This window comes from Salvia miltiorrhiza, chromosome 7 (assembly GCF_028751815.1).
Source record: "Salvia miltiorrhiza cultivar Shanhuang (shh) chromosome 7, IMPLAD_Smil_shh, whole genome shotgun sequence".
NCBI classification, from domain to species: domain Eukaryota; kingdom Viridiplantae; phylum Streptophyta; class Magnoliopsida; order Lamiales; family Lamiaceae; genus Salvia; species Salvia miltiorrhiza.
Window position 1 is genome coordinate 57,238,430 of NC_080393.1, and position 12,080 is coordinate 57,250,509.

A 12,080-nucleotide genomic window follows, 5' to 3' on the forward strand; every position below is an offset into this window, starting at 1 on the left:
GGATTCGGAAGTGACGATTAAATTCGAGATGGGGTATCCACACTATCATTCTCACCATGTGAACGACACACATTTTAAAAAATAAAAAATACTTATCTTTCAATCAATTCATGTAGAAGGGAGAAGGACATAGATTTTAAAAAATACTCCCTCCGTCCCGCGAAGCGTGACCCACTTTCCTTTTTGGGTTGTCCCACGAAGCTTGACCTCTTTCTAAAAATGGCAAAAAATTTACCCTTTATCCACCTTTTCACTTTTTCACCTACCACACTTAACACACAAAATACCAATTTCTTAATTCCCGTGCCGAAAAGAAATGGGTCACGCTTCATGGGACGGAGGGAGTAATGTATATTGTTAATTTGTTGAGTGAAGAAAAAAACACGACTTTTAATCAAAAGTGATTTACTATTTACTATTAAGAAAATAGTTGCTAAAAATGAGTATGACACGGATTGATGGACGGACCAGAATAAAAATTAGGACACGAATTGATGGACGGGAAGAGTAATAATTAGTAGTAATTGTGAGTATTATTATGAGTAGAGATTGAATCTCACTATTCTTATGTGTGGAATTTGTAGATCTTACGAGTATAAATAGAAGTGATAAGGATATTATGAATGAAATAAAATTACAAAAATGACAATAATATTATAGACGAAGGGACTATTAATTTATTTTGGATAGAAAAACTTGACAATATTTAAAATTTGTTGAGTATGGGTGAAAAATATACATTCCTTCCCATTAAATTTAGTCTATTTGTCTGGGAGGTAAGATTATAATGATTCACATATTTAATATAATGTAAAATAAAATATGTCTAAAGAGGAAAATAAGTCTAATGAAATTGATGTGGTAATATTTATTATTTTTTCGAATTATTTCTTGTATAGTGTTACGATAATAGATATCTATATTAATTGATATAACACGACCATATATGCGGCTACACAATTAGACATTTTTCAATCAGTGTAATATACTTTTTTATATATAAATAAATTAAAAAATTGCAGCACAATATACTCCAATTCAAAACTTTTAACCTTAAATAGTACTAATTATTTTATCGTTAGGCTAATAAACACACGTATTAATATTTAACTCTTTATATATAAAGGAGGTTGCCTTTGAGAATGCATGGATTCTGTTTTAAAAGTGTGTGTTTGTTTTATTTCAATATGTAAGTGTAACAAATAATTTGAATTTTATATACTAGGGATTAATTGTATAGTCAGTCAAGTGGTTATATTATATATCTACTTCCTCCGTTCTCTATTAAGTATCATGCTTTGACATTTTTTCTTGTTTCCTAATAAATGTCTTATTTTAAAATTTAAGCGTATAATTATATATGATATTATTTTTTATTTTTTTTTCAAAGTATAATAATTAGTTATTGATGAGGATGGCATTCGAGACTCCGATTTCCCTTAAATGGAGCCTGAATCACCTTAAATAAGTAATAGGGAAAGGTACTTATTAGATATGAGCAGAGGAGAAACCCTATTCTAATTACGTTTAAAGGAAATCCACTCAGAGAAAGATATTAGAAAAGCCCTGAAATAACCTCAGAGCGGGTCTTAAAATGCTCCACTTAGGATACTAAGGATATACAGAGCTGAATCGTGAAACCAGAGTAGTGAAATACTGATAAAAGGTAACTTGGTACGAGGAAAAAAGATGTGCACCTGTATAGTGATTGATGTAACTGAATGGCAAGCGGTCATTGTCCTTCTTTTTGCAGAGGTCACGACCGCTAACTAACCTTATGTCGGTTGACGTGGAAGATGTCCTAAAGAGGAAAGGACCTTCTTACCCTTCCGATTAACCAAAAGAGAGACATGGAATGGCGAAAGTGCCCCTCCATATTCTGATTGGGAAATGACTGATGTGCCATTAAATCATGCACATTATAAATAGCATGAATGACAGTCTTCTAACTCACTTGGTTTTAAAATATCTTACCGGATTCAATGTTTAAAAAGAGAGAGCGATTTCAACACCCCCATTCAAAATATATAACCGTTGAGAAAGAGAGAAAGAGGAACAAAGAAAACCCCGCACCCGTAAGAAGAACGTGGAGTTGAAAGAACAAAGTCTGTGAACATCAAATATTCACCAGAACCAGGTTAGAACCCGCACACTGAATATTCAAAATATGTGTTGGTAAGAACTGCCCTCACCAGTTATATATATACACATTTATCACGTAATTAATAATGTTACAAATATGATTTTTCTTTTAAAATAAATTTACATAAATAAATAAATAAATAAATAAATATCGTGCGATGGAGAACTCGAATCCAAAACCTTAAGTATTGGGCATTGGGTGGTTTCTTGTGAAACTAGTTTTATGGTGAAATCAAATAAAGTGTCATTTATATGTTGAAGTAGTGTCATTGTGAAGCCGATTTCACTATAAAATCGACTTCACATGAGTTTTTGTGATTAGGCATTATTCTCCTTCTACTAGGCCAAAACACGCACACACTAACGTGAATTTTCTTATTTATTGGTGCATGTAATTAGAAGACAGAAAATACTTAATACGTAAAACGGGGCGAGAACATATAAAATCAAACTGACGCTAAATTATAATACTGATATAGTTAATACCCTCTAAAAAAACACTGATTTAATACCAGTCCAATATAAACATCATTGAAATTCAGAGCAAGAAAAAAGCATACGAAGTCAACAAATATAATGATTTTTTTTTTTCATTATTTAGTTTACAATAAGTGTCGTCATCCCATTAGTTATTTTAATACTGTATATATAAAGAGAAGAGCACAAATCCACTATACATATTAATCGACGTTGGAAATAAAATATGAAAATTGGGAATAATTTTTTTTTATTAACTGAGAAAAAGTGAAATGCCATTTTCTGGAAAGGTTCGATGTACATCCAAAGTCAAGCAGAATAAAAAAAGTTTCTTTATTATATTTATCACTCATTCATTCATTGATATTATTTTATTTCACTTTCCTCTTTGTGGGCGAGCATATTCTTCCCCAAATCACAAATATATATTAATAAAAGTATTATAATGGTAACTGATGTTGGATTATTCTGTGATTACTTCGATTCGAAGTTTTATACATAGAGATTTTTTTAAATTTATTATTGTGCAACGGGATACAAATACGAGACCTTTTCCTTAGTCAAATTTCAATATCGTATTAAATAATTATATATTTATATTTTATTATCAAATTATAAAATATGTGAATTCGTATATGGTTCGTAATTAGTTAACCTATATTTAATATTTAAAGTATAAAATCGAAATGAAGGATTTATTTTACTTTTTCCTCATTTCACATGGAAACCGATATGTATAAATACTAATTAATCAAAACATACGTCAAGTTGTAATAGTTTCTTCACCAATGATGAAAATAGTCTTCAATTTGTCCTTTTCTACCTATTGTCTAAGATAATTTTGATAATATGTTTAAATAATAGACATATGCATGGATGGAATGGAATGTTATTCTTGATATACTGTAATTTACACGTGGATCAATAAAAAGCAAGAAATATATAATCATATCTTATCGATTACACGTGGACCAATTACAAGCAAGAAATATTTAAACGCTAGCATTTTAAATAAACTCTATAACAACAAGAAAACTCGAGTGCATTTGTGTTGAGAACTTAAAAATCCAATTTTAATTGAACTCTCGAGTACATTAATTATTTTTTTTTCTTTGAAATATTTTTGAAATCAGTTTTCACAATTTTGTTTTTCTAGGGGAAAAGGAAACTTTTATTACTCTAAACCAGAGAGAGCAATATCCGAAAGTCAGGGGGAAATATCAACTTCTAAATCATTACATCTGATAAAGATAAAACTTATTGAACTAGCTCATGAGTCGCTCTATTAGCTTCACGACGAGAATGAAAAAACTCCAAAATCACAGTATCACGAGCATGAGAAAAAGCATCTAAAAGATCATCATACAGAGAATTGGAGATCGCCAAAAATGAGTCTGAGTAAAGAACCACGGGACCAACATCATTCGATAAGCAAAAACCCACCACGACGAGCATGGCATGCAGCTCACCAAGGAGAACAATCATTTTTCAATTTTCGTACTTTATTTTAACATAACCATCGAATCGCCAGTTCATCTAAAATAATCAGTACATTTCAAAGTCTCGATTTTTTTTGTTGGTTAAAGATACAAAATATATATGATCATATCATGAAACATAATATATATGCCAATAAATTAACTAATATACTCATGAATCAACAATCAAGCTATAAATTAAGTAAATGACCATATATATATATATATATATATATATATATATATATATATATATATATATATATATCAGGAAAAGAAATTTAAATAACCCAACCACTGGTACCAGAAGTACCGAAAATCAACAAACAAAAACACAAAACTTCAAAAAAAAAAAAAAAAAAGCCCAGACTATCCGCAAGCAAGATCTGAAATCTGCGCTCTAGCTCTCAGCGTTGATGAATCAAGATCTGAAATCTGGGGACGCATTCGTCAAATTAAAAGCCTCCTTCCATCCCCAAAGTCTAGATTTGATCTCTGTCACAATTCTATCTTTGTTCCACACTCCTTGATTAAACTTCCCTTCGTTCCTTCCTTTCCACACACACCAAATGATACAAATCCAAATTCCAGAGTAAAACTTTTCCTCCTCTTTATCCCCGATGCTTCTAAAAGCAAGAAAATGATCTTTAGCCTTGTGGTGAAGAACCGTCTTCTTACCGAGCCAATTGAGAACGTCATTCCAAATATCAACAGAATTTTGGCAAGTAAAGAACAGGTGTTCTGTGGTTTCCAAATGCGTCTTACATAAAACGCAAACTGCTTCCGAGCTTGAGATGTTCACCTGTTGGCGCTGGAGATTATCACAAATTGCCATCCTCCCTTTGAGTACTCTCCAGGCAGTAGTTTTTGCCTTCTGCGTCGCAGGTGTTTTCCAGATCATAGTGAATTCCGGTTTCTCGCTGTAACTGTGATTTGCGGTTGCTGTCATACTCAAAGTAGTATAAGCCGATTTGATGGAGAACATGCCGTTTGGAGATGCATTCCACTTCCATCCATCACTTTTTTCCATATATAGGGAAGGACTAAAATAAAAACACTTCTTAAAATATAAAATATAAACAATTTTCAGCCCTTAGATCATCAAGATCTATGGTTAATTCGTAACCCTGTTGGATGAATTCGTGGTCCTGAGTTCGAATCCCAAAGGTAAAAAAAATTTATTTTTCACAATTCGTAACCCCTGTTGAATGAAATCATACGTGTTCTACATAAAATTCATATATTGAAATATTTTTTTTTAGTAAGTATTTTCACGATAACCCTTCCCTATATATATATAACTCCCATAAAATAAATAAAAATACAACTCACACACACAATGTCAATAAGACCCAAAAAAGTTATCTTTAATTTATTTTTATCATGTTTCCCTAATTCAAACACGCCTATGGAAAATCCATATTAACAGAATAAATATATCTTTATCACAAGTGGGTAGAGTTTGTACATTGCACTATCTTATAAGAATCATCATTTTCAATATTCTTGTTATAACTAATGGATAGGTGTTTGATAGAAACACCAAATCTCAATAGAAATGTCAAACACGTATATACTCAAAAAGTGGATAATGTTAGCCCATAATAGTGTATGGATGTAAATTAAATCTTACTTCGTCGAATATTTTAAAACCACACATTCTAGAAAATTAAAAAGAACTCTTTTGGATTTGCTTTGATAGGCAAAACCAGCAAATTGTATAATATTTTTCCATCTAATATTAGGGCTTGATATATTGAGCTTGAATCATGAAAACAGAAAATAAAAAGAGCATACTAAAAAATGGAACTATTCACTTTTGACTTATTTTACACTTTAATCAGTATTAGAATAATATTTTTTTTGTTCTTTTTATTATGGGAGGATAATATATAATCTTGATTTGATCAATGATGAATTAATTCATACTAGGGCTTTTATTGATCTTTCTCGAAAGGGTCGACAAATTCTAAATTAACAAATTGTCACGCCCACATAAACATTGAATGAGTTGACCAAAGTGTCAGAGCAGATAATTCCAAAAAAAGAAATAAATAAAAATAACAGAAGCAGCATTATATCAATTGGCTAGTAAATGATTTAGAATTACTAAATGCATCGGTAGGTGTACTTCAATTTATGACCGCTCAAGACAACACCTAACTACTTTTTTCCCAATTTTCATCATTTTATTTTTTCTTGTTCTCGTTTGTGATTTACAAACCTTCAAAATATGACATTGTTTTTCTTTGAAATAATAATAATAATGATAATTGTGTGTGCATAGCTCCGATATATTGGTCCAGGATAATTAATATTTATATTAAATATTTCAGATTCGAGTTTATTGTATGGGTAATAATAATAATAATAATAATTGTGTGTACATAGCCCCGTATGTTGGTCCAGTCCAACAAGAATAATTAATATTTATGTTAAATGTTCAAGATTCGAGTTAATAATAATAATAATAATAATAATAATAATAATAATAATAATAATAATAATAATAATAATAATAATAATAAACAATTGATTGGATAAATATATATATATATCACTATTTTGAGCGCTTGGTGCTTATATTTGTAAATAGAAAAATATAAAGTTCAACTAGACGGATAATAATTATTTTTCATCTACTTGATATTGCATTTATTCAATTTAAGTCAAATAAAAAGAATACACGATACACATCACAAACAACTAGTGTTCACAAATGAACGTACGAAAAAATTTAAGCAAAAGAAAGATGTGACAAATATTATCACTTTTAGTATTAATTATATGAATCCAGATTATAAATTAAATTAATAGACATTAGTAGTGATTCATAACCTTATTCAAGTTTAATTAGTTGAAAACACAATGTATTTCATAGATTTTGGGGGTTTTGGTAGATAAATCACGAACTATTTTGAATTTGTAATTTTAACGCGATTTTTGAAGAGTAGCGGATTAAATCACCATTTTTTTTTTAATTTTTGCAATTCTGTCTTTCCAATTTTTTTCGATCATCAAATTGTTGAGTTGGAGTTTACTTAGATTAGTTCTCCACATAATATTCATGTTACGATGACGTTTACAATAAAATTGCTGAATATTGAAAATTATGGTGCAGATACATGATACAATTTCTTTATAATTAAAAAAAAAAAATTGAAATTATACGAATGTTTTTTAGGCCTCATAAAAATGACGTTGTCTTTACAAATCCACGTAAGTGACAAACATGGTTTTCGTACCTCAATTCCACATGATTTGTTGTCATTTCCCTTCATGTTTTGCTTGTGAATGCTTGTTTGTGCCCGAATATTTAGTTTTATAAAGATTTGATGTGTTGGTGTAGTTTTGGAGTAATTTCAGGAAAAATCAAGGATTAATTGGAGGATTTTGAAGACATGAAATTGAAGTACGTCTCGATAGGAATTCGTGAGCGCAAACGGCGACCAAATCCGAGTCCGGACGAGGGAGAACGGAGCCGAACAAGCGGACTGCGCATAAAGCCCAGGAACCCGCGGTCCGGGCCGCGGCCACGGGCCCGACCGCGGGCCTCTGCTCCAAAATTGCCCAGTAACCCGCGGTCCGGGCCGCGGCCACGGGCCCGACCGCGGGCCTCTGCTTCAGAGCAGTCCAGAACGTTTTTGACAGTCACCCGCGGTCCGAGCCGCGGCCGCGGCCCATGACCGCGGCCTCCCCTGCTTCCAGCCGCGTTTTCAACCGCGGTTCATGCCGTGACCGCGGGGAAGAGGCGGGGATCCGCCTTTTGGTGGGCCCAGACGTGATTTTTAGCCCAAAACTCCATTTTTTCCCCTCTTTTCTCACATGAGACATCACACACACCAACTCCATCTTCCCCAATCCTCTACACAAACCCTAACCTCCATTAATGCTCACACCTACCTTTTGAAGAAGCATTGAAGAAGAGAGAAGATTCAAGAAAGGCCATTAATAGGATTTGTCACTCATTACTCTCTCTTTCATATATGTATTTCTTTGATTTAAATATGTTGTTTGTGAACATGGTAGGCTAAAATCCCCCATTGGTTTGGGGGTTAGGCTAGTAGATTATGTAAGAGATTGATTATTATGCTTAATATATGTCTTGATTATTTCCTTGTTATTATCTTTTCAAGCCCTAGCTTTAATTCTTGTATGGATTGTTGGCCACTTTCTCTGCATTTATAATTTATGATTTGAATCGGGAGAGGATAATCACAATAGATTAGGAGCTTGAAACATATTGACTCAATAAACCGGGAGGTTGAGAGTTGGGTGAGAGTATACCGATCATTTGTGCTCTTGGGAGTTATAGGTTAGAAGTTGACCGGGGACGGCAACTATGACCCGTAATATACCGTTTTAGTCGTCCGGGAGGGGGCTAGAACTAGTGGGGAGATCACTCTAGATAAATAGGAATATCAAGACTAATATTGAGCTAATTTGAAGTCCATTGCTAATCCATCGATGCCTAATCCCTAAACCACCTTCATCACTTAATTAATCCACTTTGTTTGATTGTTCTTATTTTGTCTTTGAATTTGTTAGTTAATCAAATCATTCACCTCCTTGTTTAGTTTAAATAGCTCTAGCATAATGACTTAAGGTAATCACTAGAATTTGACTACTAATCCTTGTGGAATACGACCTTGCTTCCCTATATTGCAACTACACCGTGCACTTGCGGCGTAGCGAAAATAATAGCGAACAAGTTTTTGGCGCCGTTGCCGGGGATTAGTTTAGTTTGATTACTTGTGATATTTTGAATCATTGTGCTTAACTACTTTGGACATTTTACTTGCTTTATTTTTATTTTCAATTTTAAGATTGTGTCTTGACTCTTTGTTTCTTTTTGGTTGGTAGGTAGTGTATGAACACAAGGTCTAAGGGTGCACCTCTTATACCCATTAACCTTGAGGTTGAAGCATTTTGCCGACACAACAAAGCAAGAGCAAGAAGAGAGAAAGAAATGGAGGGAAACATGATGGAAAATCAAGAATTGATCCTCCAACTCCAAAGACAATTGGAGGCTATGCAAGGGCGTATCAATGAGCAAGAGGCTCGAAGGAATGCACCACCACCACCACCTATTAGCAATATGTTCCAACCCGTGGTCCAACAAGGGGGAGTGCATGCCCCAAGAATCAATGCCAACAATTTTGAACTCAAGGCGAGTCTCATCAACATGGTGCAACAAAATCAATTTGCCGGTCTTTCTCAAGATGACCCGAATGGACATCTCGGCAATTTCTTGGAGATATGCGATACTATCAAGATAAATGGAGTCCCGGAGGATGCCATTCGACTCCGACTCTTTCCCTTCTCACTAAGGGGCATAGCCAAGACGTGGTATCAATCTTTGGAGATTGGTTCCATCACTACATGGGAGAAAATGGCTCAAAAGTTCCTTATCAAGTTCTTCCCTCCAAGTAAGACAATGAAGATGAAGAAGGACATTGTCCAATTTCATCAATTCGATGGAGAGACCTTCTATGAAGCTTGGGAGAGATTCAAAGAGATGATAAGGAAGTGTCCCAACCATGGTTTGGATCAAAACACCATTATTTGCTCATTCTATACCGGGTGTAGTGGTGAGATGCAAAGAGACATGAATGCATCGGCCAATGGAGCATTGTTGGAGAAGAGCCACGAGGAGGCCGCCCACATCATTGAAAATTTAGCCGCAAATAGCTACCAATTTCCGGGGGAGAGGACTATTTTGAAGAAGGTGGCGGCTACAACAAGCTCGGATCCGATAGCTCTTTTGACGGCTCAATTGACCGCTATGAATAGCAAAATTGATGCTATGTCCACATCAAAGCCGGAGCCTATAGTGGAGGAACGAACTAATATTGAGGATGTGAACTACATTAACAATAATCGAGGCTTTGGAAACTTTCATCCTCAACACCAAGGAGGGTATCAAGGGCAAGGGCAATACAATCAAGGATTTCAAACAAATCGCCACCCAAATCTTGCCTATGGTAATCCCAACAACTTCTTGCAACCACCACCCGGATTTGCGATAAGCGATGGTATGATCAAGGAAGAGAAGAAACTCAACCTTGAAGAAATTTTAATGAAATTCATGACGGTCACTCAAGCCCACATGACGAGAACCGATGAAAGGTTGGAGGCTCAAGCGACCCAATTGAAAATGCTTGAGATGAAAGTGGGACAAATTGCCGAATCTTTAAGCAATCAACGCCAACAAGGGCAATTTCCAAGCAACACAATTGTAAACCCTAAAGAGCATTGCAAAGCTATTAACATACTAGGTGAGACAACCTTTGAAGAGTCCAAGATGTGCTTGGGAGAGGAGGACATGGTTGAAATAGAGAAGAGCAATGATGGAGGCATTTCTTCAAAAATGCAAAATGATGAAGAAAAGAAGAAGGAAGTGTACAAAGCTCCACCTCCTTATTGCCCACCAATTCTCTTTCCTCAAAGGCTTCCCAAGAAGAATGTGGAAAGTGAGTTCTCCAAATTCCTTGAAATCTTTCGGAAGGTGAATATCAACATCCCCCTTGTTGAAGCTTTGCAACAAATGCCCAAGTATGCAAAATTTCTCAAGGAAGTTCTATCCAAGAAGAAGAAATTGGAAGAATTTGAGACGGTCAACCTCACCGAAGAATGTTGTGCCGTTCTTCAAAAGAAGCTACCTATCAAGATCAAGGATCCCGGGAGCGTTACTATCCCATGTGATGTTGGAAATGGTCGTTTTGGAAAGGCCTTGTGTGATTTGGGAGCAAGCATAAATTTGATGCCTCTCTCCATCTTCAACAAGCTTGAAATAGGAACCATTAAGCCAACCACGATTACTTTGCAAATGGCGGATCGTTCCGTTTCATATCCTAAAGGGATAGTGGAGGATGTCTTGGTGAGGGTTGACAAATTCATTTTTCCGGTGGATTTTGTGGTGTTGGATATGGTTGAGGACATTGATGTACCTTTGATCCTTGGACGTCCATTCTTGGCGACGGGGAGGGCCCTAATTGATGTTGCAAAGGGCAATCTCACATTGAGAGTGAATGATGAGAGTGTTACCTTCTCAATCCACAAAGCTCCCAAGCACAAAGATGAGGAAGAAAGAATGAAAATGGAGGAATGCAAAATGATGCAAGTGATCGAACCTTGCATCAACTTGAAGGAAAAATTGAAGAAAGAAAAGGGAGAGGAGAAATCTCCAAGCTTGGAGTTGAAGCTTCTCCCCACACACTTGAAGTATGCATTCTTTGGTGAGAATGAGATACATCCAATGGGGCAAGACCGTGTACTCCAACTCAATGAGTTAGATGAGTATCACACATTTGAGAAGTTAAGCCTCTACAAGGAGAGGACAACAAGTGCTAATGACGAGATGATACACAAACGGGAGTTTGCACCCGATGATGAAGTCCTTCTCCTCACCTTTCGTCAATCACTACCTCCGGAAAAGCCAAGATCGAAATGGTCGGGTCCTTTCAAAATCAACAAGGTTTTCAATAATGGAGCAATTGAATTGAGAAAGAAGGATGGAAGAACCTTTGTGGTTGAGAAGGAAAGAATCAAGGTGTATTTGCCCTTGAAACCAAAAGTTGAAGTGTTCATTGGCACCATCCCCGAGCCATGACACCATCGTGAAGACGTCGAGCTCACGACGTTAAACTAAGCGCTAGTTGGGAGGCACCCCAACAAGGTACCCTTTAATTATTGCAAGTTCAATAATCACACACATACATAGGTATTTATATATTAATCTATGTATATATTTTTATATGTGTGTGGTTTTTTATGTTAGTTTTTTTTGTGAGTCCGAGACAACTTCTCATTCTCTTTTCCTCCAAACTCATTTCCACTTTGTGTTAAATAAGTTTGGGGGGAGGGGAAAGATGGATTAGTTGTCTCATCTATCTTTTGTTTTACTTGTTTTTATTTGGTTTAGTTTTATTGTCTTGTTTTTGTTATTGTTGAATAAATGAAAGCTTGAGAGTTAGTTGGGTT

The 12,080-nt window shown here is 34.9% G+C and overlaps 1 protein-coding gene and 1 non-coding gene across 2 annotated transcripts; both read right to left on the minus strand.

Annotated features, from left to right (window-relative positions):
* Positions 1 to 4,518: 4,518 nt before the first annotated feature.
* On the minus strand, positions 4,519 to 5,127 carry LOC130994480 (uncharacterized). The gene has a single exon (XM_057919523.1). It carries the CDS (start codon positions 5,125 to 5,127, stop codon positions 4,519 to 4,521), a length of 609 nt encoding a protein of 202 aa, XP_057775506.1.
* A 4,410-nt stretch (positions 5,128 to 9,537) lies between these two features.
* On the minus strand, positions 9,538 to 9,644 carry LOC130996325 (small nucleolar RNA R71). The gene has a single exon (XR_009092509.1). It is a non-coding gene; the product is annotated as a small nucleolar RNA R71 (small nucleolar RNA).
* Between the last annotated feature and the right edge of the window lie 2,436 nt (positions 9,645 to 12,080).

What these genes read in the sequence shown, in the direction of transcription:
- LOC130994480 (XM_057919523.1), bottom strand. Translation starts at nt 5,127, where the DNA reads ATGGAAAAAAGTGATGGATGGAAGTGGAATGCATCTCCAAACGGCATG.